This window comes from Eptatretus burgeri, chromosome 13, assembly GCF_056783735.1.
Source record: "Eptatretus burgeri isolate ZD-2024b chromosome 13, Ebu_testis_v1, whole genome shotgun sequence".
Classification (NCBI taxonomy): Eukaryota; Metazoa; Chordata; class Myxini; order Myxiniformes; family Myxinidae; genus Eptatretus; species Eptatretus burgeri.
In genome coordinates, this window is record NC_140973.1 from 4,930,241 (window position 1) to 4,951,565 (window position 21,325).

At 43.0% G+C, this 21,325-nt stretch overlaps 2 protein-coding genes and 1 long non-coding RNA gene across 5 annotated transcripts in view; 1 reads left to right on the top strand and 2 right to left on the bottom strand.

Moving 5' to 3' along the window:
• Positions 1-11,428, bottom strand: part of LOC147013697 (uncharacterized) — a 43,424-nt gene extending 31,996 nt beyond the window's left edge. For both annotated transcript variants that reach the window (XR_015050484.1, XR_015050483.1), the window contains exons 1-4: positions 11,296-11,428; positions 8,260-8,373; positions 2,377-2,489; positions 1,892-2,016 (exon numbers count right to left, since the gene is read on the bottom strand). This is a non-coding gene — a long non-coding RNA (uncharacterized LOC147013697). The remainder of the gene's footprint in view (positions 1-1,891; positions 2,017-2,376; positions 2,490-8,259; positions 8,374-11,295) is intronic.
• The window catches only part of LOC147013698 (retinoic acid receptor gamma-like), a 32,372-nt gene extending 14,525 nt beyond the window's left edge, over positions 1-17,847 (top strand). Inside the window, exons 3-8 of the mRNA XM_085850841.1 lie at positions 1,900-2,041; positions 4,533-4,693; positions 4,847-5,026; positions 8,150-8,354; positions 11,285-11,443; positions 17,514-17,847. Of these exons, the coding sequence (XP_085706967.1) occupies positions 1,900-2,041; positions 4,533-4,693; positions 4,847-5,026; positions 8,150-8,354; positions 11,285-11,443; positions 17,514-17,830 (1,164 nt within the window). The 3' untranslated portion in view covers positions 17,831-17,847. The remainder of the gene's footprint in view (positions 1-1,899; positions 2,042-4,532; positions 4,694-4,846; positions 5,027-8,149; positions 8,355-11,284; positions 11,444-17,513) is intronic.
• A 1,236-nt stretch (positions 17,848-19,083) lies between these two features.
• TOP2B (DNA topoisomerase II beta) overlaps positions 19,084-21,325 on the bottom strand; it is a 150,012-nt gene continuing 147,770 nt past the window's right edge. Inside the window, exon 37 of one of the 2 annotated variants that reach the window (XM_085850839.1) lies at positions 19,084-19,551. The gene's annotated coding sequence lies outside the window, so the exon portion shown is untranslated. The other variant, XM_085850840.1, reaches the window with a different exon arrangement.

Genomic DNA, 21,325 nt, shown 5'->3' on the forward strand with positions numbered 1-21,325 from the left:
CTCGGGTGTGTGAATGTTTGAATGGTGACCGACAAACCGGCCACTCAGGTGTGTGAATGTTTGAATGGTGACGGACAAATCGGCCACTCGGGTGTGTGAATGTTTGAATGGTGACCGACAAACCAGCCACTCGGGTGTGTGAATGTTTCAATGGTGACCGACAAACCGGCCACTCGGGTGTGTGAATGTTTGAATAGTGACGGACAAACCGGCCACTCGGGTGTGTGAATGTTTGAATAGTGACGGACAAACCAGCCACTCGGGTGTGTGAATGTTTCAATGGTGACCGACAAACCGGCCACTCGGGTGTGTGAATGTTTCAATGGTGACCGACAAACCGGCCACTCGGGTGTGTGAATGTTTCAATGGTGACCGACAAACCAGCCACTCGGGTGTGTGAATGTTTCAATGGTGGCTGATAAACCGGCCACTCAGGTGTGTCAATGTTTGAATGGTGACCGATAAACCGGCCACTCGGGTGTGTGAATGTTTGAATAGTGACCGACAAACCAGCCACTCGAGTGTGTGAATGTTTAAATAGTGACCGATAAACCGGCCACTCGGGTGTGTGAATGTTTGAATAGTGACCGACAAACCAGCCACTCGGGTGTGTGAATGTTTCAATGGTGACCGACAAACTGGCCACTCGGGTGTGTGAATGTTTCAATGGTGGCCGATAAACCGGCCACTCGGGTGTGTCAATGTTTGAATGGTGACCGACAAACCAGCCACTCGAGTGTGAATGTTTAAATAGTGACCGATAAACCGGCCACTCGGGTGTGTGAATGTTTGAATAGTGACCGACAAACCGGCCACTCGGGTGTGTGAATGTTTCAATGGTGACCGACAAACTGGCCACTCGGGTGTGTGAATGTTTCAATGGTGGCCGATAAACCGGCCACTCGGGTGTGTCAATGTTTGAATGGTGACCGACAAACCGGCCACTCGGGTGTGTGAATGTTTGAATGGTGACGGACAAACCGGCCACTCGGGTGTGTGAATGTTTGAATGGTGACGGACAAACCGGCCACTCGAGTGTGTGAATGTTTCAATGGTGGCCGACAAACCGGCCACTCGGGTGTGTGAATGTTTCAATGGTGACCGACAAACCGGCCACTCGGGTGTGTGAATGTTTGAATGGTGACGGACAAACCGGCCACTCGGGTGTGTGAATGTTTGAATGGTGACGGACAAACCGGCCACTCGGGTGTGTGAATGTTTCAATGGTGACCGACAAACCGGCCACTTGGGTGTGTGAATGTTTGAATAGTGACCGATAATCCGGCCGCTCGGGTATGTGAATGTTTGAATAGTGGTCGGTAAAATGGCCGCTCAGGTGTGTGAATGTTTGAATAGTGGTCGGTAAAATGGCCGCTCAGGTGTGTGAATGTTTGAATAGTGGTCGGTAAAATGGCCGCTCAGGTGTGTGAATGTTTGAATAGTGACCGATAATCCGGCCGCTCGGGTATGTGAATGTTTGAATAGTGGTCGGTAAAATGGCCGCTCAGGTGTGTGAATGTTTGAATAGTGACCGATAATCCGGCCGCTCGGGTATGTGAATGTTTGAATAGTGGTCGGTAAAATGGCCGCTCAGGTGTGTGAATGTTTGAATAGTGACCGATAATCCGGCCCCTCGGGTGTGTGAATGTTTGAATAGTGGTCGGTAAAATGGCCGCCAGGGTCCAAAGGGTTAAAACCTTTGCCACGTATAGAAAATGTGATTTTCCTGGAACTTCCAGTCGTCCGTCCGACGTACAAATTGTCGAAACAAGTTCATCCTTTCATTGTGAGTGTAACCAGTTTGATGATAATTCAGCACATGATGGTATAAACACTTTTTACACCATAATGGGTTAATATAGATCAAAGAAACTAAACTGCACACTCTTACCTTCACAGGGTTTCTTTCGCCGGAGCATCCAGAAGAGGTTGAGTTACAAATGTCTTCGAGACAGATGCTGCGCCATTACGAAGCTTACCCGAAACCGATGCCAGTTTTGTCGCCTCCAAAAGTGTCTACAAATGGGAATGGCAAAGGAAGGTATGTACGGCCACCGGCCGGTCAAGAGCCAAAAGAATGTTAGCTTACCTGCTGTAGCCTGTCATATGTACACCTATGATGAAACAGGTGACCATGGTGAAATTTTCTGCATTTCAGTTGGAGGAGTAAATTGTTAATGATGTCCACTATAGTAAATTAAATGGCTTTACATTCTTCAATCAAAACCATTGTATTGATATACAAATTGGGGGCACATGATCAATATCGAGTTATGTCGGCTTTCGTAAAGCATGAAGATTGCTGTTAGCTAAGATTAAGTCAAAAATAAGCAAAGTTATAAAAACATGAGTACATTGGAGAGGAGGGAAACCTACCAACAGCTCGGTCGAGGGGACGCAACAGAGGGACATTTGGAGGAAGAATGTGTGAGGGAGAGAAACGTCTAGAAAAAAAAAATGTCTGAGCCCAGAGAAGGACGTTTTTCCATCTGTAGAAAAAAAAAAAGATCAACTCAGATGTGCAACACGGAAATGATGGACCAAATGGCCTACTCGTTTATTTGTTTAACGTTGTACACGATAGTGCGACCACCGCTCATTAGACTCGGTGTAGTACCGAAGAGACCGTCCACCGTGGGACCAGTTGTATCTTAATTTTCATTCTGCTTACAGAAAATGTATATTTAAACGCAATAGGTTTGATTCCCGACAGAGCATCGACCTTTGAACCCCAATCCTCAGCAAAATGAGATGGAGTAAATTTCTGACAAATGAGCATGCGCAGTCAAAGCTCCGCTCCTGTCGTTTGCGAGGTTGTATGGGGGATCACTCGATTGTTCTTCTTCTTATTTTTAGTACAACTGGGTCAGGAGGATTGAGGGAGTGAAGAGAGTGTACGGAAGGAGGATGGATGAACCGAGGAAGGAGATTGGTGTGCAGATGAGCTTGACGGGGAGATTGGTGAAATGCCGGATGAGATGGGCTGGACGCTTCGTGCAGATGGGGGAAGAGAGAATGGCAAAGAGAATGGATAGATTGATGGAGCAAGGGAGGAGGAAAAGAGGTAGTCTGAGGTTGAGAAGGGAGGATCGTGTGAGGAGGAATATCAGGAAGGTGAGGGTGGTTGGGGAGTGGAGAGAGTTAGCCGAGGACAGAGGTGGTTGGAGGAATATTGTGGTGAAGTCATGGCACAAGCGTGGTGCCATCGGACCTGACCCCTTATCAAGGGAAGAGGAGAAGAAGCATGATCGATATGCAAATTTGCTGACCAAGGTTCTCATACCTTTATATTTCCACATGTACAATACAGGTAAAAATTGCCACTCCGTCTCACTGTTTCCGCATAGGCCTCGGGTTTCTGGGTGCACACATCGTTCAGACACTGCAATGGGCAGTTGTGAGTGTATTGGTGACTATTAAGTACAGAGTGTGGTTGTTGCCAGTGTCATGGTTACTCTTTTTACCTCCACCACCAAAGGTAGGCAGAGGTTATGTTTGCACACTTGTCTGTTGGGTGGTCACTTGACTACCGTTATTCTCAGGTTTTCCGTCTGTCTGTATGTATGTAATGGACAGCTTTGGAGGCCAGGAGTCAACCGATTTTGATGAAACTTGATTGGTAGGTTCATACCCGGATGTAGTTGTATGCTTTTGAGCACCGTTGCTATGGACGCCACCGTTGCTCAGCAACGGGACTTTGAAATTTTTGAAAAAATCCGAAAATTTTATACATATATATATATATATATATATATATATATATATATTTTTTTTTTTTCGAAAATAAAAAATCGGCTTCCGCGCTTTTATGCGCACTATAATCAACGTCTTTGTCAAAAAATTTCAGCCCGATCCGTCAAAAACTGCATGACTAGTATGCAATTATATAGCGACCACCCATGTCACCTACCCGCTTGTCTGTCTGTCTGTCTGTCTGTCTGTCTGTCTGTCTGTCTGTCTGTCTGTGAACAGGATATCTCAGAAAGTTGTGGACGGATTCAGATGAAACTTGGTGGATAAGTTGGGTGTGTTACCACGATTAATTGATTCAATTTTCGTGAAGATTCTAATCCAGATCCGGCGACTGGAATTTTTTCATTGATTCGTCACCATTGAGAGATAGGGCCAAATATGATTTATATCATGATATCTCAAACATTTGTGGACGGATTAGGACAAAACTAGGTGGATGAGTTGGTTAGGTGACGAGAACAAGCCGATGAGATTTTCGTTGAGGTCCGAATCCAGATCCCGCTGATTAGTAGACACATAACTGTTCAGCGTGGTGGAGGTATGTGCTCTACTGAATGTCGTTCTAGTTTATCATAAAATAATTAATGACTAATTGAGTTAATGTAAGATAAATTTCTATACCCACCCATAGAGTAGGTAAACAGTGAGTTAACTATAATATATTTAGTGTGCACGAGGCTCAGAAGCTTTATTTATAAAGAAACCGCTGACAGTGTGCTCCAAAGTTGTGTTGGCCTCTGTTAGGACACATCTATAGTAGCGTTCACCTGTCTCCACAGCTGTTCGGAACGATCGGATCAAGAAGCCGCACGAGGATAGCCAGCATCAAGAACCTGCACCCCCTTTGGCGATCTCAAAAGTCGAGCGTCTTATCCAGCTGGTACTTACGGCACATCAAGATACTTTCCCTTCACTCCAGCAGCTCAATAAATACACTGTGGTGAGAAAAACCCTCTGAGGTCAGGAAACACGTACGGTTAATATACCTGGTAATGAACACTGCATTGCTAGGAGAGCTCGCCAGGTGCCACATGCAGGTGTCTCCACTTCTCCCTTCCCCGCAACCCCCACCCCCTCAATGTTTCTTGGACAGAAGTCAAACAACGAGCTCCAGAACAAGCTTGACCTCGGCCTGTGGGACAAGTTCAGCAATCTTGCAACAGGATGCATCGTCAAAATAGTGGAATTTGCGAAGAGGCTTCGACCTGGCTTCACTTCGCTTTCAATCGCTGACCAGATCACGCTGCTCAAAGCTGCCTGCTTGGACATCCTGGTGTGTCCCATTTAAAATGTCAAATCAATTGCTTTGTTTTTGGTTAAGTGTTTGGTCCTTTGTATGATACAAAATCCTGACTCGAAGGAAAGTGGAAATAGGACGTAGAGGTGGAATAGAATTAAACAAAGGTATCGGGGATATTGCGAAAGAAAAAGAAGGTTGTTGCACAAATCTCGAGATGATGACGACGACAACAAACAGGAAACTGGAATGATGGTCCAAGAATGGAATTTCTTAACTCTTTGAACCCGAGCGGCCGTTTTACCGGCCATGATTCAAACCTCCATATACCTGAGCGGCCGTTTTACCGGCCACTATTCAAACCTCCATATACCTGAGTGGCCGTTTTACCGGCCACTATTCAAACCTCCATATACCTGAGCGGCCATTTTACTGACCACTATTCAAACCTCCATTTACCTGATCGGCCATTTTACTGACCACTATTCAAACCTCCATATACCTGAGTGGCCGTTTTACCGGCCACTATTCAAACCTCCATATACCTGAGCGGCCATTTTACTGACCACTATTCAAACCTCCATATACCTGAGTAGCCGTTTTACCGACCACTATTCAAACCTCCATATACCCGAGCAGCCAGTTTAACGGCCATGATTCAAACCTCCATATACCTGAGCGGCCGTTTTACCGGCCACTATTCAAACCTCCATATACCTGAGTGGCCGTTTTATCGGCCACTATTAAAACCTCCATATACCTAAGCGGCCATTTTACCAGACACTATTCAAACCTCCATATACCTGAGCGGCCATTTTACCGGACACTATTCAAACCTCCATATACCTGAGCGGCCGTTTTACCGGCCACTATTCAAACCTCCATATACCTAAGCGGCTGTTTTAATGGCCACTATTAAAGCCTCCATTTACCTGAGCGGCCGTTTTACCGGCCACTATTAAAACCTCCATATACCTAAGCGGCCGTTTTACCGGACACTATTCAAACCTCCATATACCTGAGCGGCCGTTTTACCGGCCACTATTCAAACCTCCATATACCTAAGCGGCTGTTTTAATGGCCACTATTCAAGCCTCCATTTACCTGAGCGGCCGTTTTACCGGCCACTATTCAAACCTCCATATACCTGAGCGGCCGTTTTACCGGCCACTATTCAAACCTCCATAAACCTGAGCGGCCGTTTTACCGGCCACTATTGAAACCTCCATATACCTGAGCGGCCGTTTTACCGGCCACTATTGAAACCTCCATAAACCTGAGCGGCCGTTTTACCGGCCACTATTGAAACCTCCATAAACCTGAGCGGCCGTTTTACCGGCCACTATTGAAACCTCCATATACCTGAGCGGCCGTTTTACCGGCCACTATTCAAACCTCCATAAACCTGAGCGGCCGTTTTACCGGCCACTATTGAAACCTCCATATACCTGAGCGGCCGTTTTACCGGCCACTATTCAAACCTCCATAAACCTGAGCGGCCGTTTTACCGGCCACTATTGAAACCTCCATAAACCTGAGCGGCCGTTTTACCGGCCACTATTGAAACCTCCATATACCTGAGCGGCCGTTTTACCGGCCAATATTCAAACCTCCATATACCTGAGCGGCCGTTTTACCGGCCACAATTCAAACCTACATATACCTGAGCGGCCGTTTTACCGGCCAATATTCAAACCTCCATATACCTGAGCGGCCGTTTTACCGGCCACAATTCAAACCTACATATACCTGAGCGGCCCTTTTACCGGCCACCATTCAAGCCTCCATAAACCTGAGCAGCCATTTTACCACCGCTATTCAAACCTCCATATACCTGAGCAGCCGTTTTACCGGCCACAATTCAAACCTTCATATACCTGAGTGGCCGTTTTACCGGCCACTATTGAAACCTCCATATACCTGAGCGGCCGTTTTACCGGCCAATATTCAAACCTCCATATACCTGAGCAGCCGTTTTACCGGCCACAATTCAAACCTTCATATACCTGAGTGGCCGTTTTACCGGCCACTATTCAAACCTCCATATACCTGAGCGGCCATTTTACCGGCCACTATTCAAGCCTCCATATACCTGAGCGACCGTTTTACCAGCCACTATTCAAGCCATACATGAGCGGCCGTTTTACCGGCCACTATTCAAACCTACATATACCTGAGTGGTCGTTTTACCGGCCACTATTCAAACCTCCATATACCTGAGCGGCCGTTTTACCGGCCACTATTCAAGCCTCCATATACATGAGCGGCCGTTTTACCGGCCACTATTCAAACCTACATATACATGAGCGGCCATTTTACCGTCCACTATTCAAACCTACATATATCTGAGTGGTCGTTTTAGTGCCACTATTTAAACCTCCATATACCTGAGCGGCCAATTTACCGCCGCTATTCAAGCCTCCATATACCTGAGCGGCCGTTTTGTCGGCCACTATTCAAGCCTCCATATACCTGAGCGGCCATTTTACCGGCCACGATTCAAACCTCCATATACCTGAGCGGCTGGATTTTTCTTCATGGAACCTTGGAGTCAAAATTCTCAGGAGCCCAGGGTTCAAAAGGTTAAGTCTAAAAGTCCTTCTAATTTAACATTAATAGAAATTACAAATTCTAACCCCCCCCCCCCAACCACCCAAACCCCTTCATCTGGGGGAAACGTCCATTCTTGTAGAATCTTTTCCTAAAACCTTTCTCTGTGCTGATTAAACGGTCGGTGAGAGGAGAGAACACTTGGGGTGAATGAACAGGAAGGGGAATCTTCTGTTTAGTATTTTGCTGCTCATACTCTACTCCTTGATGGTTTTCGGTGACTATCTATATATTAGATATGCAATGTGAAGCAATTTTAACAGCCTTCTCCTTCCACATTTTATATTCTCTCCCCCCTCTATGGTCCATACCTCCTTCCCTATCAGCTCTCCCCTATCTCCACTCCTCATTGTTATTCTGTCACCTCTCTAACCTGCATCTGTAATATTCAAATGGCACCTCTTCAATGACCTGTAAACATATAGTCATCCCCAGACCCACTTTGTTGGTCGAAAGTTTCCTTGTATTTTATTGGATACATTTGAGATCAAGATTTTCAACTCGTTATGCACCTCTAATTATTCATTCCCCTCCGTTCATTCGTTGCAGATCTTGCGCATGTGTACCCGCTACTCCTCCGCGGAAGATACCATGACCTTTTCGGATGGCCTTACTCTCAACCGACAGCAGCTGCACAACGCCGGCCTCAGCCCCCTCACCGAACACGTGTTCGCCTTCGCGTGGCAGCTTCTCGCCCTGCAAATTGACCAGACTGAAGCTGCTCTCCTCAGCTCTCTCTGCCTAGTGTGCGGCGGTGAGACATCTTCTTTCACCTTTAATGCAAATATGGACGCATTTGGATTTACTTCATTTCGCCCAAACACGTTTTCAAACACAAGAAGCACAGCTTAAACAATTTTCAATGAAGCTTACACACTGAATGAATAGAGTTTACTTGATTAATGAATGGAGCTTACACAATGAATGAATATAATTTACTTAATTAATGAATGAAGCTTACACGATGAATGAATAGAGTTTACTTGATTAATGAATGGAGCTTACACAATGAATGAAGAGTTTATTTGCTTAATGAATGAGCTTACACAATGAATGAACAGTTTACTTGATTAATGAATGGAGCTTACACAATGAATGAACAGAGTTTACTTGATTAATGAATGGAGCTTGCACGATGAATGAATGGAGTTTACTTGATTAATGAATGGAGCTTAGACAATGAATGAACGGAGTTTACTTGATTAATGAATGGAGCTTACACAATGAATGAACGGAGTTTACTTGATTAATGAATGGAGCTTACACAATGAATGAACGGAGTTTACTTGATTAATGAATGAAGCTTGCACGATGAATGAATGGAGTTTACTCAATGAATGAACGGAGCTTCATCGATGAATGAACGGATCATCTGTTCATTCATCCTATTCCGAATCTTCATCAATGATCTTGCGGCCCGTCTGTCAGCATTCCTTGGTGGACGGTAAAGATCCCATGGTGTTCTTCATGAAGAATAGGCAAGCTATCGCCGACACCCTGAAGAAATGCCAAACAAGTGGAGGTACATTCAAAGTACACAGCCCCCATGCCAAATAAATAAATAACAAATCCTCCAGTGCGCGACATTGCCGGGGCGCGTTTGGTGCTCGACGATGCCGCCATGCAGCACATGGAGACGGAAATGGGAGGGAGTGGTGTACAATTATAATCGATTGATTGATTAATTGCGTTATTAAAATTAATAAATATCGTAAAATAATTCAGTTGTTCATCAATTGGCATACCTAAACCACCACTGTTTCATCCGAATCTGTAACTTTTTTTAAAATTAAGTAATTATTCGAAAAATTAAACAACTAATTGATTAATCAATAAATCAAAAATATCTTTCATTGCCAAATCACTTGTTCATTGTCTTGTCCAGATATCAGCATCCTAGCTCAAAGAGTGCCTGAGATATTGCCCAGATCAAAAAGAAAATAAATAAGTAATTAATAAATCGATAATAATAAGGTAATTAAACAATTACTTGATGAACCAAAAATTAAAAAAAACTTTTTTGTCAAAACACATTCACTATTGTGCTCAAATTTCAGCTTCCTAGCTCAAAGGGTGGCTGAGATATCGCCCAGACAAACAAACAAACAAACAAACAGGGAAACAAGAAAACAGAGTGAAAACCGAGTGTACCCTTTCGCCATATGTCATCGCCGGGCACCAAAGGCCTTTCGAGCCCAGTGATGATGTCGTACAGCGCCTCGACATGGAATGGGGAGGGGTGGAGTACAATTACTGCCCGAACCAGCAGAGGGGATTGCATCAGCGGCACAGCCGTGCCCTTAGCCAATGATGCTATTCTGCAGAAGATCAATGATCTCTCTGCCTCTCCAGAAAAACCTCTTTATCTATTTGCTGATATCTACGCCCTCTGTCGTGGCATCCGTCATCCTTCAGATCATTTCACCCAAAAGTGTGGTGCCACATCTCATTTTGCCAAGAAAATTAGTTGTCAGGTAACATATCACCTGAAATGTGTTCCCAGGTATTGCTAAAGTTGCATTGCTAAATAATTCCTTTAGTCATGAGTATATGGGCACCATTGTGGTGGCTGAATTAAATGTGGAACTTTTAATCTACTACAGATTAATTCCATCCCACACCACCCCGATATGTTTCATCCCTCAATGTGTACCATTCGTTCCAACAATTTGAATGGGGGGGGAGGCTTGTGGTTGGGAGCAACACTCAAGAAATGTATTTTTAGTAAAACCTCGTTTCTCACGAAAAAAAATAGTTGATCGAACACTTGTAGCACCTCGGTGACGTAATCGTCCCCATAGTTTTGGTGGAGCACATAGTTGCTGGTTGTATCATCTCAAGGGTACAACTGTGCCACTGCTCATGCAATGCCCCCTATCGGTTAATGTAGGAATTTGTAAGTTGTTCAGGGTGCTGGTCATTGCTTGCCTACAACTACTACTACTACTTTAACAACCAAAATTATTCCCACCTTATTGAGCGGAAGGATTTTCGACCAGGTTTTTCATGAACCCGCTCGTCAGGCAAACGTTTGACCGAAGGTGCTTTGGGAAGGAATTTGTCATTTGTTCAGGGTCACGGAAATAAATGGCTTACTCTTCCTGAAAGGCACTGTGGGATCTTTAACGTCCATCGACCAATGACCATTGCTGACAGACAGGCGTCTGGTTTAACATCCCTCCGATGGAAGGCACACACATTGATGCCTTGCCCTTGTAAACGAAACACCAAGACGACAGTTTATCGCTGGGTTTAGATTTGAACCCAGGCTAGACAGCTTAAATGTGAGTGTGCGTACATCTCGGTGATTGTTGCTGCCACTCTGGAGACAAATTCCAAATTCTGGCCCGAACCAGGCATGGGACTCATGTCAGTCATTGTGTAGTGGCACTTTGTGCACCACAGGACCAGAAACCTACTGGGATACGGGTTTGTGCCGTAGCAGTCATCCTTCCGTGGATTTTATTAGTCCAACTGGCATAGAAATAAACACGAACACACACACACACACACACACACACACACACACACACACACACACACACACACACACACACACACACACACACACACACACACACACACACACACACACACACACACTGTTCCGAAGAAACAAACCTATCATTTCCAATCAGATGCTTTACACAGTAGCATACAGTATCATCATCGTTTTATGTGCAGACCGAGCAGACCTGAAAGAGCCGGAAGCAGTGGAGAAGCTCCAAGAATCGCTGCTCGAGGCACTGAGGTTGTACGTTTCCAGGAACAGACCAAGCCAACCACACGCCTTCCCCAAGTTACTGATGAAGATTACAGAGCTGCGTGCCATCAGCGCCAAAGGTGCTTTCGCCAAACTGCCACCCAAGAAATGCTCATCCCAAACTGTTACTGTGGGAGCATGAATACCACGTTTATGTATTTTTTATGGTTTGACATAAGTCTGATGAGAATCTCAAGATATCTTCGGCGATATTGTTTGTTATTGTTTACTTGAATGTTATTTGTGACTGCAGATACATTTAAGGAAAGTTTATACAGAACAGCCTTAAATGTGTGCTTTGTGCATACACTTCCCATCTTGTCCCCACTATCAGCAAAACTACCTGCGACCTTAATCACTACTTCATGAAAAGTTGACAAGCTCTCATCGCCGGTACCATGGCCAAATTACTAATTCCTTCCCTAACCTAGATGGCATTGAATTAGCAGCACAGCCGCACCCTCAGCCAATGATACTCCCCCACAGCCTTGTGCTACATAGAAACGGATGACCAAATTGATGTATCTCACTTCTGTCGGCACTTTTTGTTAAAACTCAGCATTTGGTCTGAAAAAAAACTCATATTAGGTTACTCTGAACCAGGTGGATGTCAGATGCAAATATGCTAAAATAATGAATGATGGCACATTTATGACTAAATATGGTAAAAACAGACTAGTATCTGACTTTGAATGAGTAGCACTTATGCTTTCATGTAAAAATCAAATTGTACAAAAGAGAACTCTTATTTAAGTATCAATGGCTGGTTTATAATTCATTTTAAAAAATACAAATAGTAAGACATTACAAAATTGAATCATCCTTTTTCTCAAAACCATGTTTAGCTATATGATTAATGGGTAATTAAAGGAATATTATTTAAGTATTGATTTCTCTCAGCAGAATTTTGTGTGTTCCAGACATTATTACATGTTCACAGTTAAATATAACTCCCTTTTCATGAACTTCCCCAGGCAAAAATGCGACAGTGAGAATTATAATATATGAGAGTAGTACTCTCATATACTATAGTTGGTAACAGGTCCTACTACAGTAGTCTGCAGTGAATTACTACAGAAAAGGAATACTGTTTTTGCCTGGGTCTGATGTTTATTGGTTACAGCATTACATATAAAAACAAGAAAAAGAGCAATCAGAGATTGCAGACCCTCGCCAGGACCTCTTTTGAGTGGTGTATTTTTATATGCTTTAGGGTAAATCCAATATGGCTGCCAAACCATGTGACCTATGATATCATATGTGTGAACCTTTTGTTCCTCATGGACAGACAGTCATACGTGTAAAGTTTTGCCTCGATCTGTTAAGCCACTTCAGAGAAGAAGTTTTTTTTTCAACAAAAACAATACGGCTGCCTAATCACATGACCGATGACGTCATGTTTTTATTTTTCAATGAACCATTCTATCCCAAGATGACCCTTAAAATTTTCACACTGATCGGACATGGCGTTCTAAATATGCAATTATAACGTCATAACAAGGGCACCTATGAGTCATAAAAATCACACTAATTTCCCATGATGAGTACTTGATATGTGCTGTTTCAATTTTTTCCTTAATGCGGTTTCAGAGATACAGAAGTCCAAAGTTTTTTCAATATGGCTGCCATACCACGTGACCTATGACGTCATAATTATCATTGAAACGTTTTACATGAGTCGTCGCACCAATGGTGAAAATTCCTCTCAATCCAACTGGCGGTTGCAGAGCAAAACACAAAAATTCTGTGCGGACAGACAGACAAACAAACAAGAAGAAGACGTCGTGCAGAGCACAATACTTGCAAAATCCATAAAACAAATTTGACCTCAAAAATAATTGGTGATTGAAGTCAGTGACCAAATATGAACTCCTCTTCAAATTTCAAGTGAATTGGAAGAAATTTGACAATTTTAGAAATCCGGCCTATGTTGGTTGACCTTTTGGCCAAAGTTGACCTCAAAACTAATTGGTGGAAGAATTCAGTGACCTGAAATATAAATCCTCTTCAAATTTCAAGTCATCGGATGAAATTTGAGGAATTTAGAAATCTCACCTAAGTTGTTGACTTTTGGCCTATGCTGACCTTTTGGTCTCTATTGACCTCAGAAATAATTCGCTACTTGAATTCAGTGACCTGAAATATAAATTATCTTCAAATTGCAAGTCAATCGGATGAAAATCGAGGATTTTAGAAATCTCACTTAAGTTACTGAACTTTGGCCTATGTTGACCTTTTGGTCTATGCTGACCTCAAAAACAATAGGCTTCTTGCTTATGACAAACTTTACCATGTGGTGAAGTTTCGTGAAGATCGGTTTAAAATTGTGACCTGTAGGCGACAAATAGACAGACAGACAGAATAACAAAATCGACAAACCAGGATAATTATTGAAATATCTTCGATTTTGCAAGTAACAAACGGATCCAAATGCAATATCCTCTCCTCTAGCGAGGGTAACTGGAACAGCACAGTTGAGAATATACCTCTGCCAGGCTGAACAGTTTACGTTTTGTATCCCATTGATAGGTCGGAACTGGATCCAGACCTTAACCAAAATGTAATCCGCTTGTTCTTGTCACATACCCAACTCATCCACTTAGTTTTGTCACAACTTGTCCACAACTTTTTGAGATATCGTGCTATACTCGTATATCATTTCTGGCCCCATCTCAATGGTGAAGAATCGCTTTAAAAAATAATAAAAATTCTCGAATTGGGATTCAGATCTGGATCTTCATCAAAATCGAATGAATTCTTCCTTGTCGCACACCCAACCTGTACAGCAAGTTTCGTCCGAATCCGTCCACAACTTTTTGAAATATTTTGCTATGTATCGTTTTTAGTCGCATCTCTCAATGTAAAGAATTACTTTTACAAATTTCATTATCTGGATCTTCAAACCAATCGAATCAATTCGTCCTTGTCACTCACTCAACCTGTCCACCAAGTTTCATCCGAATCTGCAAAATAATTTCCTGCTCACAGATGTCTATGCCAGGAGACAGACAGACAGACAGACAGACAGACAAGAAAACACAACCTCTGTCCACCTTTGGTGGTGAAAATAACCAGAGTTGGTGTCAAAGCCACCCAATGCTCGCCTGTTTATACATTTATCGTTTTTAAAAGACTCGTCTAATAATTAATATTTTTTATAAAGCATTGCAGTGAAGTCTGATACAAATAATTTTAAAGCAATATATGTATTTGTATATTGTAATCATTTACAAGAGCGCAAGTGAGCACAATATACGCCTGAACAAGAAGGTATATACAGAATTGTGCTACTACATGGAAAACAGCATCCTGGTTGCCATGGCAACTGCTTTAGATGACGAACGTATGTCGTGACACACCGTCTCCACAGTCTGTACCTATGTACCAAATATGAAACGTGAAAGTTGAAAACTTTGGGAGTTAGTGTGGACAGGAACGGATGGAAAACAGCATCCTGGTTGCCATGGCAACCACTTTAGATGACGAACGTATGTCAGGACACACCGTCTCCACAGTCTGTACTGATGTGCCAAATATGAAACGTGAAAGTTGAAAACTTTGGGAGTTAGAGTGCGGAAAGGAACGGACGGACGGACAGACAACCGGTATCACATAATACGCCCCGATATATATATATATATATTTTTTTTTTGGGCATATATTTTACCGATATATATATATATATATATATATATATATATATATATATATATATATATATATATATATTTTATTTTATTTTTTTTTTTTGGGCATATATTTTACCGATATATATATATATATATATATATATTTTTTTTTTTTTTTTTGGGGGGGCGTATATTTTGGGCATATATATATATATATATATATATATATATATATTTTGGGCATATATATATATATATATATATATATATATATATATATATATATATATATTTTGGGCGTATAAAAATAGTGTGGGAGATAAAAACATTAGAAAGGAAAAAATAACTTGTACCAAAAACTTTAACATTTTCACGCTCACGCTGACGCTCACGCCGGGTGTATCGCTATAGCTCTCTGTTCTTCGAACAGACGAGCTAAAAATGAGATAAGAATGATGTGCCAACTATCTGGACTACAGATAGAGGTATCCACATTTCAGAGAACCTGTAGCACATTATGTTTCTGTTCACATGCTCAGAAGATTAAGTTTGTATCTCATTTGTCCAAAATTTTGATTGAAAAATGTTGGTTTTGAGAAAAACGCTGATTCGTTTTGTAATTCCCAAACATACGTTTCATAAAATGAATTATAAACCAGCCATTGATACCTAAATACAAGTTTTCTCTTGTCCAATTTGATTTTTACATGAAAGCATACATGTTATTCAAAATCACAGGTACTAGTCTGTTGGTTTTTTTTAACCTTATTTGGTTATAAATAAATGTGCTATATTTCCTTATTTGAGCATACTTGCTTCCAGCATTCACCTGGATCTTGAAGGTCACTTCAGGTATGGGAGCTTGTGCTGGAACGGCGCGTCGCTGCGTCCACTTTCCGCCAGTACTCCAGGGGCCTCCGTCTGGCCATCCCTCAGGCAGATACCTGGCCCATCCCCATCTCCTTGAGATGCCGATCAACCTTGCTGCAACCACGAGGCACGTGGTCGGCCCATTGGCCTCCTCCACTCACAAGACTCCCTCGCTGAGAGAATCTGGGAGGAGAATCTGGGAGGAGGATCAGTGTCAGGAAAACGAGCCACATGTCCATGCAGCTGCAGCTGATGCTGACAGACTATGCAGGTATCAAGTCTCATTTGAGTCTCTCTCAGCAACCGCTCGTTGGACACAAAGTCCGACCAGCGAGAGCCAAGGATTCTCTGAAGAGACCTAGTACTAAAGAAATTAAGTCTCCGTCTCAGATCCCTGGTCAGAGTCCAAGTCTCACATCCGTAGAGCAAGACTGGAAGCACAAAGGATTGAAGACTTGGACTTTCATCCTCCTGCACAAGTACCGACAGCGCCACACCTTATGATCCAGTGAATCCATGACTCTCCAGGCTTGACCCAGACGTCTATTGACTTCTGGCTCACAGCCAGCAGAGACGTGATTATCACTGCCAAGGTAAGTGAATCTCTCCGTGAGAGATACAAACAGGTACAGACAGGATAGCAGCATCCAAGATGTCATTGAAAGCCTGGATCTTCATTTTGACCCAGAAATCCTTTAATCCCAGTGGCACCGACTCTTCATTCAGCATCTCGAGGGGCCCCAAAAGAATATCCAGAGTCTCCGCAAAGATGACTGCATCATCTGTGAAATCAAGGTCAGAGATCTTGACATTCCCAAATGATGCACCACAGCTTGATCTCTCTGACATCCTCCCCAGAATCCAGTCCATACAAGTGCTGAAAAGTGTGGGAGGCAGAACACACCCCTGCCAAACTCCAGTAACAACGACCTCCAGATCTTGAAGAGTACCCGAATATAAGTCGTTTAAGAAGAAATGCTGAGTTTTAACAAAAAGTTGACAACTCTGAATTTCAGCATAATTTTGGCCAATGGCCATCCTACTAATACGAAAGAAGTCCTTTATCATACCAGGCATTCATTCCATTGGTAGAACTTGCAAAAAGTTTTGCTTTCCGAAAAAAATCTATTCTGGCCAGGAAGGAAAATACTTTATGACACATTTATGGCTGTGCCAGGATATCATATAATCGTAAATCTGGTTCAAGTTCCTCCAGTCGAGCCCCATTCTGCTCTCTCAGCTCTTCGACCCTCCTGAACAACTCCAGGATGTACAGACTCTTCCAGTAACCTCCCTCCTAGTTACACTTCCAAAATCCAGGCTCATCTTACACTTCAACCCCCTTGTTCCTGGCTTTTCCGTATGTGCAACAGTCTTCCAAAGGCTGTGCTATCCCACTCTTTCCTCTCTAAGATAAAGCTCCCAATAAGCAGCATCCCGATGCAATAAGTGGTGTGCTCCAAGATACAGTACCTGCCTTGTAGCACCTTGCGTGGATTCAAATCCAGACGGGATAGCTCAACGGTAACGTGGGACTACCAAAATGAAAAAAATCAATGAATAAAGGTTTGAAAGGATTATTAAAAGCGTTAAAGACTGAATGGAGTTAACACGAATTCCGCTGTGACCGCTCTCTGACCGATGTGCGCAGGTGCTGAACGTGTGATCACCCTAAACCTGGAACTACCCATTTCAATGCCTCCACTCATCAAAGAGATGCTGGAACCTCCCAGAAGCCCAGACAGTTCCTCCTCACCATCCACGGTCTCGGGATGCTCCACAGTTTCGCCCGCACACAGGTGGCAGCACATCCAAGAAGGATGCAACCGAGGATTCCATCACACAGAATATGGATCAGCCAATGAAACGGTCCGTCTGAGCGCCACCGTTTGCGAATCGTGTACTCGTGTGGATTCAGCAAGAGACCCTTGTTCCACAACCTCACTTTCTCATCAGCCAATTCATTAAAATGATCACATCTTGAATTTGCAGCTTCATGAGTCATTTGTCCTAAAATTGCTGATGTTTCATGGCTTATGTAATGTGACAAGGAAATCACAGTTATGTGCAGAGCACTAACAGGTGAAGGCAACTCTATTTCAGGTACAAGTTTGAACAGCTTAGTGTTTAAAAAGATGCAAATCAAAAACAAAGTATTTTTCCCACTCTTATGAAGATAGAGACACATCCATGATGAAATACGAATAAGTCAGATTATCCAAGAAACTGGCTGCAGTGATGAAAATCCATATTCAAAAATGAAGGCACCACCAACTAGTACAAGTACCCAGCAAGGCTCAGCTCAGGTGAGATGTTTCGACCACCGAGTGTTTCTCATCTGGGACTATGTGCCATAACCATCCTAAGGGGGCTCACCAAGTACCTCGTAAGAGGAGTGAGGGAGACATCCGGTGACTGTAATGTATGGAATGCAGATGCAACATAGCTTTCATCAATTGTGAAAATAGTTTCATCGATCAGGTGACCATGTGATGCCCCTCCCCCCCCCCCACCACCCCTCAGGTGGGCACTTGACAACTTCTATAAGCTACACAGTCCCGGATAAAGATCACTCAGTGGTCGAAACGTAGAACCTAAGCTTTGTCTGCTGGACGTCTGTGCTAGTTGGTGGGGTACTTTTCTTTTGTAAGAACGAGTCAGATTAAAGGCCTTTTGTAAAAAAAAAAAAAAAAATATAGAAAATTCACATTATCTCTGTTCTGAGCCGTCTATGGGCTGGCAAGGTGGCCAAGAGGAATGCACATTCACCTCCAAGCTGTTTAGCCTGGGTTTGAATCCTGACACAGCTATAAACTGTTAGACCGGTGTTTCACAGGCAGGGTGATTAATTGCTGTGTGTGCCGTCCTTCAGATGGACATTAAACTCGGCATCCTATCTGCCTGCATTCATTGTTGGATGTTAAAGATCCCACGGTGTCCTTCGCAAAGAGTTAGCGAGCTATCACCGGCACCCTGGCCAAGTTCCAAATTCCTCACCTTGTGTCCTCCCTGTCCTAAAGGAATAAAAGTGCAAAAGGGTCAACCCCAGAAGAGGGTCGCCACACCCTCAGGTGGGTATGCAGATTAGTCGTAGTCGCAGTATTAGTTGTAGTCGTATTAGTAGTGCTGTCTTTGTGTTGATATCTGGGAAAATTTTAGAACTTAATGTACAAAATAAAGCTAGAGAACATGAGACAAAACTTCACATCAACTTCAATATGCCCATTTTTCAGGTACCTTTTATTAAAAGTCACAATAAAATAATGGTACACAAAACAACCCAACATTTGCAATGAAGGATGGTTAAAATGTCTAATTTAACAATTTTTTTCTTCTTTTTTTTTTTTTTTTTTTTACAAACTAGGAATATGAAGTCACTCATAGCTTTTCAGAAACAGAGCACAGTGAAGTAAAAGTAACGGTAACATTTAACGTTGTAAAGTTGTCATCAGAACTGGAGTAATGCTCTAACTTTTTACTTTTTTTTTTCTTTTTGGATGAGTAGGAGGGTGGAGGATGGGTGGAGGGGTAAGTAAGGGAAGGAGCTCAAATTTAGGACTCTAAGTGAACCAGCCCCTTCTGCTCACCAGCACTGGTCATTCGGGAATGTCTGCAGATCGACCACGGAGACGAACGACGAGTAATTCTTCCTTGCGTATTGTATACGTCTTCCTTACTTCCTCTGTACACTACAAACGGACATCGTTAATCAGCACATCAAGTGAGATTCTTTCAAAATGGCAACAATTATGAGTGATCATTTCTAGGATTGATCAACCTGCTGCCATCATTGTGTTGTAGTAAACTCCAGTGGATATTTATTGAGTTCACACAATAAAGATCTTCACACCACCTGACACAGTGATGCAGTAAGACCACAAACCCTAAATATGGATCTGAATCTCATTTATTAGGAGTTATGAGGTTGGGAATTTATTAGGGTTTATTTTCTACTCTCCATTTTCCTAGTTTTGTATGATGTGATGAAAATACGTGCTTGATTTTGTAAGTGATATTAGATATGCATCGCTTTATGTATATACAGACGTCATCCACCCTCCCTCAAGTGTGTCTTAAAAGCAGCATCCCTTTAAAACCCTATTTAATGTTCTATCTTCTGTAATCTGCCTTTTCTGTGCTTTAAAGCATCTGGTTAGGTCTTGAATCGGTCGGCTGCACGGGAAAACCACGCTTCAGCTTGCTCAAGAAAGTAGGAGGGCCGTCCCTGCGTGACAAGTAGGAGGGGGGGTGGGGGCGGTCCTTCATCCATCAAATAGAACCTCGGGCTAATGGTGTGAGAAGGGAGGGGCATTGATTGGTACATCACGGTGTGAGATGGGAAAGCGACAACAAAAGCATGTGCAGCGAAGGGGAATTGGGAGATGCCCAGACTCAACACAGAGAGAAGCCACATCAAGGGTCTGTGAAGCTGCTGTGTTGTACCACCTCCCCCTCCCCCAACTAGCCAGCCATGCCTCTCCTCCTCCTCACAAGCACCAGGCTGCGTACAAACTGCCGACCCACTGCAAGGACGCGACTCGCTTCTTCCACCCTGCATCACTTGCCGCTCTCTCTCGCTGGTGCAGCCAGTGTATTTCTGTCTTGCCGCCTCTATCTGTTGTCTTTCTTTAGGAATGACAGGCCTTAAGGTTAAATAATTAAGGTTCCTGATCGTTTGTTGGTTTCGTGGGTGTGTATGCGGTCGTGAGTAAGAGGCTGTTCTTATTGTTTGATCACCATTAATTATTATTGCTTCCTTTTGTATAACCATACCCCATGTGCCACTAACATGAAATACACTTGGACTCGGGGTGAATTCAGTTGGTCATGATTGCAGTCGCAATTTGGTAAGTCACTTTGACAGAGCCCTCTGGGATTCGCACTAAGACACTGGGACGATCTGCCACCTACAACAACATGCATCATATAGCAACACCTGGTGGAAGTCATCAAGAGTCATGTCATAAAAAGTGGAAGAATCGACCCATCTGTTAGAACGCATACAACCTCAGCAAGTTTGGATGCCACCCTAAATCCCCCCCCCACCTCCTTTTGATAGAAATATTCTGCCAGGTGACATCGCACATGTGTATAACTGCTTCTCAATTTGCTGCTTCTCTCAGTTATAAAAGAGTAATAATCACATTGTAAACTTTCCTGAAAGTATCACAAGTTTGATAGCATGTGCAAGAATTGCAACTAGAGTTCATAGATCATGATACCCCGTGTAGTGTTGATGAATTTTCTTCAATTTCAATAGAATAATGATTTTAAAGATCGTTTAAAAAATCCGGAAGTTTAGCATAATTGAAGCAGTCTCTCCACCACCCATAGAACATGTCCAAGTACTGCAAAACTGGAGGTTCTTGGAAGCACTATGAAGGTGATTTGTGTTCCAATGTTCAAATATATAATTCAATCATACTAAAATATGCAATTTGCTGTCTGTCTGTCTGTCTGTCT